Source organism: Sinocyclocheilus anshuiensis, unplaced genomic scaffold (genome assembly GCF_001515605.1).
Source record: "Sinocyclocheilus anshuiensis isolate Anshui unplaced genomic scaffold, SAMN03320099.WGS_v1.1 scaffold1186, whole genome shotgun sequence".
Classification (NCBI taxonomy): Eukaryota; Metazoa; Chordata; class Actinopteri; order Cypriniformes; family Cyprinidae; genus Sinocyclocheilus; species Sinocyclocheilus anshuiensis.
Genome location: NW_015554146.1, coordinates 20,008 through 27,617, shown reverse-complemented (window position 1 = coordinate 27,617; position 7,610 = coordinate 20,008). Strand labels below are relative to the sequence as shown.

Here is a 7,610-nt window from a genome sequence, read left to right as displayed (position 1 = left end):
ACCACCGGGGAGGGGGGGTGGGCGCCCTGGAGGCTGGTGCAGGACTGGAACAGGATGGAGACAAGGAGAGCCTCCAGGGCGGATCAGGGCGCTCCGGGAGCCATGGCGGAGCAGGCAGTTCAGGTAGCCATGGCGGAGCAGGGGACTCAGGAGGCCATGGCAGAGCAGGTAGCTCAGGAGGCCATGGCGGATCAGGGGATTCAGGAGGACATGGCGGAGCAGGCAGTTCAGGTTGCCATGGCGGAGCTGGTAGCTCAGGAGGCCATGGTGGATCAGGGGACTCAGAAGGCCATGGCGGTATATGCCCCCCCCCCAAAAAAAATTTTCTTGGGGAAATCTAGGAATCCTGGGGGACGCTCTGGAGGAGCGGGCACTTGAGGGAGCTCTGGAGGAGCGGGCACTTGAGGGCACTCTGGAGGAGCAGGCTCTAGAGGGCGCTTTCGAGGAGCGGGCACTGGAGGGTGCTCTGGAGGGCGCTTACGAGGAGCAGGCACTGGAGGGCGCTGTGGAGGGTGCTTATGAGGAGCGGGCACTGGAGGGCGCTCTAGAGGAGCTGACTCTGGAGGTGCAAGGCTGGTTACCTCGGGGTAATCAGGAGATGAAGGAGGGCTGGACGGGACCAGCGGAGACGAAGGAGACTCCGGATACGATGGAGAGCTGGACGGCACTAGCGGAGACTCAGGAGAGAAAGGAGAGCTTTCTAGAGCCGATTCTGAAGAGAGGATAGGGGCCGTGAACTCCGGGGGAGCGCCATGTCCAATAGCGTTGAGCCCGCGGCGGCCGGCGGGCCTGAGTGATTGGCGTTCTAAGGAGCAGAACCAACCATCTTCTCCTCCACAGATTCCCCTCTAGGCTCGGGGTGAAAGGCGCAGTGAAATGTGCGGCGGTTTCCATGCCGCTTACTTTCGGTTATGGGTCTATAACAATCGCCAGGAGTAAAAAAACTAAACAAATTGTCATATTTTAGTCCCATATGGAAGCACGCATTAAGCATGGAGTCGCTCCAACTCACCAGATGTATCAGGCTCAGAAACTCCTCCACATACTGCTCCAAAGGCCTTCCCTCCTGCTGGAATTCCAGGAGATAATCCTCAGCCCAGTTCATCTTCATCTGTAATTGGTCCTGGATTCTTTCATGGGGTTGTGGTTGTAGTAATTGTGCACGACGAAGGAGTAGAAGAAAAGGAGTTTTTAATAAGCATCAACCACATAAACCATTGAAGAATAACATTAATCCAAGACAAAGGAAAGACAGAAACTGAGGGCTTATAAAGACAGGGAACCAAGGAGTAAACGAGATGATTAATACAAAGCAGGTGAACAGAATGAACGATGATTAACTAATGATGAGAACTGGAAATGAACCAAATAAAAACAGACAGGAACTAAACAGAAACCAACACGTGTCACACATGTTGCAGTTGGAGTTTTTATGTGTACTAAAAAAAAAGTAGAAGCAGCGAAAGAGGAAGGCATAAGAGCTTGAGGTAAGCAGTTTTATGTTTTAGCGCCATGTCGCGTTGATTTCATGTCACATTTTTATTGGTTGGTCAGTAAACGTGGATCGTACCAGCAAACACACGGTGCGATGATCACGCTGTATCGTAGGCTATCATTGGTCGCAAGACCGTGACAATGGCCTTCTTTGAACCTCTCTCACTGTACGACACAGGACCACCGATTAGGAGCCACGATTCACGATGCCAGTCTTTCGTCTGGGACAGCCGAAAATCATGCAGTGTGTCTCGGGCTTAAGGGGGGTGGAGCTAAGATGTGAGGATGCACAAATAAGAACTGAGAAGCACCCTTTGACAAACCATTTTCAGTTAACTTTATCTGTAAACATTTTATGATCTTTCACATCATCAGGGACTATCTTTGCCTGAGAAACCGTTCAGTTGCTTAGGAAATTTCCTCTACCTGGTTCTCCTTTTTCTCCTTTCTCCCCCTTCCGTCCATCCCTCCCATCTCTTCCTGGAATTCCGACATGGCCATCCTCTCCACGAGGCCCAGGGGGTCCGGTCTTTCCCGGGGCTCCTGGCACACCTGGAATGCTGCAGATAAACTGAGGCAGGGTTCCCTTGGTCCTGGCCTCCAGCAGCTGACCCATAATGCACTGAGAAAGACAGACCACACCCACAATCGTCCACATCCTCAGACCTAAGCACAAAAAATGATAGAGCAAGGATTAAACAGAAACCAGATTGTTCACCCAAATGAAGAATTTTCATTTTTGGCTGAACTCTGCCTTAAGGTCATGACACACTAAGCTGATGCTGAGTGCCCAGTTTTTGTGGTGCATGCCACACTATTGGCAATAGTCAGACTCCATCAGTGGCTCTGATTGGCTGTTCAGCTTAGTGAACCAGTGCATGAGAAGAAAACCCAAAGTGGCAAAGGCAAGAAAACAACAGTGCATACAGAAGACTCTTATCATTTTACATCTTCATAATTTCTGAGCATTCCAATAAGTGAACATTTTCATGGCCATCTGGAATTAAGTAAGTGAAGACCAGCTGATCAGTATAGTTCATATTCAAAATGGTAAGGAAGTGCTGCTTTGTTTGCATATCCGCAGTCTTAGTCAAATGATAAATACAGACGACTGCCACCTGCTGGTATGGAGAGCTGTTTCCGCTTGCGAAGGCGCACAACATACATGTGTCCAAGCACAAATTTTGGCCTAGACACAGGCATTGCAAGACGACAGTCAGCTTTCATCCCTGTTTGTTCTATGATGTCAGTTTAGTGTGCCACAGGCTTTGAACAAGACTACTGGCAATCATTCCAGTGTATTTCCAGATTTCAGAACGACAAACTGTTTCACATTAACAGGAAGAGGATGTTTCTGTCTTTGAACTTCATAACAGAACATTTTATTGTTTAGACTGTTTGCTGACCACACATACACACTGATATTATTTGTAATCTGTGCATTAAATTACAAACAAAATGCAAATGTAATATAAATCTTACAAATGTATATACTGTACATTAAGTGCATGTGTTTATTTGTTTTGTATTGGATCATATCAGGAAAAAGTTGTTATAAAATTGAAACATTTACTAAAAGATATTTCAGATCAACAGGGGAACTTACCAGAGCCAAGTTTACATGCTACAGAAATGAAAACACAATACTGCGATTCTTAAAAATGAAGAACTTGTCCAGTCTTGAAACAGACAAAAACAGTGGTAAAATAACACATGCATTGTACCGTAAAACAAGACTGCACAGCTTCTCAGCACGTGTTTTCAATAGGAAAATAACTGCATGAGCAGTTTATTATGATTACACATCTGACTTTATCCCTGCCAAATATTCCAAAAATATCACATATTGTGTCCTTAAGAATTCAGATGTGCACAGGCATGTGATTACCTAAACTCTGTGTGTTCATACGTCCACAAATATGCTGAACCCTTGCAGGACTTTGTGAGTTTTGACATCAGCTCAGATGCATGGCATGCCACAGAAGTCATCTTATAGGCCTTTCTGAATGATGATATGGTAATGAGTCTGAGGCTCTGATCCAGCTCATTCCAGAGCTACAACATCACTGAACTACATCAGAAAGCAACAGTGTAAGACTCTGAAAATACTGATTCTAGTACCAAATTATTGTCATATGATGTTGTTAAATACATTTTGTCTTGTTTTTCAGAAAAATAAGCATAAATGTATGTGTTGCATTAAATTAAATTGTTAAAAAAAACTATTAAGACTTGTTTTCAAAGAATATATCATGAAGTGTTTTTTTTTTTTTTCCTTTACCCACTGGCATATATTATGCATAATTCCTAATTCCTAATTTTATGCATAATGCATACTAAATGACAGGTGTATGCTGGTGTATGCTTAACACACACACACACACACACACACACACACACACACAGATAATGTTGTAAGGCTTTTTGTAATATTTGGACAGATTTTGAGTCCTGAAATTGTGCTTTCATTATTTAAGTTTGTAAAAATTGCATAAGACATCTGGAAATACACAGAAGAACAAACAAGCACATGTTGTCATATGATTTGCTAACAGAGAGTTGGGCTAAATCAATGCTTGTGTGCTCATCTTTTGCTTTCTGAATTGTGCACCTAAATACTGAGACCACCTGATATTTAGCACTCAAATAAAGCATTCTGAAACCGTACAAGCGATACAGAACATTGAAACTGTAGCTCAGTGGTTGTGTAAGCGATGCTGCTCAGATACAGAGATCAGGTTTAAGTGAATCTCAATCAACAAAAAGTGTCAAAAATCATCTCACCATTCAGAAATATGTCCTTCATAGCTGTACTGTCTGATGAGCCAAGCACAGCTGTGACCGTAACACATTTATACGCTCTTAAATCCGGTTTGTGATGGTGAATGCAATGAAACATCTGTGACATTCAGCAGAAGTGTGAAATGATACTACCAAACATCCTCCTTTGAGAGACAAACACTGTTACTATGACAACTCTGTCCCATCATAAAACTGTAGTCTGGAAAAGTTCACCCAAAAAATGAAAACTCATCATTTATGAACTCTCGTGTTTTTTTCCAACCCATATGCATTTATTTTGTGGAACACAGAATGAGTGAAAATGTTACCATAATAGTGATCCATATAACTTGTGGACTATTCAAAGTCTCGCAAAAGATTTATGTGAGAAACAGAACTAAATCTTGAGTTGTTACCTATACATTTTTTTTATTGTGGGTTTGAAACAGCATGAGGGTGAGTAAATTATGATTTTTTTTTCTAACAGTTTCCTCATGTTTTTTAACACATGAAAAACATGAGACCCGATCTTACCAACAAATAAATCAAATATTAAAAAAGATATAATAATCTCTGATATCTTTGAAAAGCACAACAAATGGTTACATCTCACAATCTCCAACTGATGACAAAACCAGATACAATATTAACAATATTTAACCAAATACAGTACTAAACAGAACCTGTTTAATACATGCTCTAAACAACAAAAATAGTGACTTGCCAGTTTCTGTCGCAGGTCTGTTTTTGTCGTCCTGATTTATTATTTCAGTGATGTCCTTTACTTGTTTGAATTCCTCAGTTTGAGCTGTGTCGTATTTTCTCGGCTTCAGATTTTTCTTTCTGTACATCCATGAATAAGCCAAACGTTTGGAGCAGATACATATATGGCATAATCATCTCTCCCTCTGTACTACTGTGACTCTCTCTGACTTCTCTCTATCTGTCCTCATGCTTCTGTCTGTCTCCGTCCCTCTCTGTTCATCAATCTCTCTAAATGAGTGCATTTCTGCAAGATGTTTGCAGTGATCTTTCAGCATTCCTGATTTAATTGTGGAAAGAGTTTTTAACCACCCACTTGAAAGACACACCTCCAACGTTTCTCAGTGAGGTCACACATTAGCTACAGCAATCATACACTACACACTCAACCAGTGAAGAATTTATCAAATGAAACTGCTGCACAAACTGTTTTCTTATTCTCATTCCATTCTGTTCCATTTCATGAACACAGTTTTCCCCCACCAACCACACATTAATATCCACAGTCTGCACGATTTGTTGAAGATCCTAAACTTTCCTATTTACCTGCAAAAATGTGAAACTACACTTGCACATGAACTAGAATAGAAGCTTGATGTTTGATATTGAACTCAGAAACTGCTCCGCCTGCTGGCTGCTGGCGTTTCTGCTCAGGTCCAGCTCAATAGATACAGATGGATTAATAACTGAAGCCACGTTTTGATAGCTGCTGTCAGTGAGACCACAGTTGGATAATCTAAAATGAAAACAGATGAAAAAGGTACCACAACTGCATGAATTTTTTCGCATTCCTAAATTTGTTCGAAATGTTGTAAATGCTTATTTGATCTTATTTTAAAGTTTTCATTGCACAGCTGCCTTCCTGTAGTCCAAGACAGAGCAACCAAACACTTTTATCTTTTAGGTTTTTGTTGCTTAGGTTCAGCTCCTGCAGGTATAAGTTTTGGCTTAGACCTGTAGCTGCTAATCCTCACATATCTGGAGTGAGGTCACAAGAGTCCAGGCTGCAGGGACAAAGAATTTAGAACAATTATAATCCATAGCAGTGTAATAATTGTACTTTATATCCTCGGTCCACCCATCCATTCTTATTTCTTCAACATTCACAAATTACACTTTTGCCTTTGGGATAAACTGACCAGAGTTTTTCGAGAGCACTGTTTTCTCCAAGGATTATAAAAAGCTGCATTATTCCAGTGCATCCAGGGAATTTTTTGCTCAAATCAAGCTCTTTCAGGCCAGAGGGTTTTGATCTCAGAGCTGAAGCCAGAGATGAGAAACCCTTATCTGTCTGCAACACGACAGCCGGGAGAATATGGCAAAACAGTTTTAGCTATGATTTTATGATAATCAGTGATAATCAAACATATTTAAAACCTTTTATGTGGGAGTTCATTAATCAATCATTATGAGTACACGTGGCAAGATATTTTCTAACTTAAAGGGGTCATATGATGTTCTGGCTGTTCTGACTCAAAGACTGTAAGTACGTTTTTTATATTTAAAGAGTTTTTTGGGCAGTGTAGAGTAGGGCTTGTTGTTTCTCATTTCTCCGATCACAAATTATTTGTTGTTCAAAACATGATTTTATGTTTACGCGGCGCAATGCAACGCAACGCGTAAAAAGACAGTACAAGTCATTATAATCCATAATTATGTCCCCACTGGATGCAACGAATGCCTCGTTTATAATGGGTTTTCATGTTTTTGAATCATCGCTCCGGCCTGACAGGGCATCATCACAATGTGGTAAGGGGCGTAACATTTCCGTCACATGCTTGAGGTATTCAGCCAATCACAATGCACTGGATAGCTGGTCAATCAGAGCACACCTCGCTTTTCAGACCGATGAGCTTTGTAAAAATCTACGCGTTTCAGAAAGGCGGGGCATAGAGGAGAAACAATAATGTACAGTATGTGGAAAATAATGTGTTTTTTGAACCTTAAACCGCATAAACACATTTCATTACACCAAATACACAAAATAATGTTATTTTTAGCAACATCATATGACCCATTTAAGTATAAAATTAGTTGTTCCAGTTTAGCAGACTTTAAGTATACCAGTTTAGTATACCAAAAGTAGAATTGCAGGGTATTTTTTATTAAGTAAACAAATATGTAACTGTATTTATAGTATACTTATAATTAAATAAATGTATTTAAAATATATTTTAGTATAGTTATTTTTCACTAGGGTATGTTCTACCCATATACACATACTAACATTGAAGTAGTTTGTCAAAGAGGCTTTGCTCCTTCATACACTTCAAAATATGTGATGTGATTTTGACTGTTGCTCCTTTGGCTTCAAGAGCACATTCGTCTTCTTCATCTGGTGGACTCTCTGTACACTCTGTGAGATCAGGGTTTAAAACTGGTGATATTTTTAATTTCTTTCTTTACAAAAGTGATCACATTGCGTTGAAGTTGCTAAGACGAAAAAAAGAAATTTTTATTTAATATTTTACTCTTCTTTCAAATGTAAATGAAGTAAAACATAAAAAAATAGTTAACGTCTCTAGGTTACGTATGTAACCATGGTTCCCCGAGGGAACGAGACGCTGCGTCGA

The 7,610-nt window shown here is 40.9% G+C and overlaps 1 protein-coding gene across 1 annotated transcript in view; it reads right to left on the bottom strand.

Moving 5' to 3' along the window:
• Window positions 1-5,305, bottom strand: part of LOC107670563 (complement C1q tumor necrosis factor-related protein 7-like) — a 13,920-nt gene extending 8,615 nt beyond the window's left edge. The window contains exons 1-2 of the mRNA XM_016463202.1: window positions 5,000-5,305; window positions 1,921-2,160 (exon numbers count right to left, since the gene is read on the bottom strand). Of these exons, the coding sequence (XP_016318688.1) occupies window positions 1,921-2,160; window positions 5,000-5,126 (367 nt within the window). The 5' untranslated portion in view covers window positions 5,127-5,305. The remainder of the gene's footprint in view (window positions 1-1,920; window positions 2,161-4,999) is intronic.
• Window positions 5,306-7,610: the final 2,305 nt, after the last annotated feature.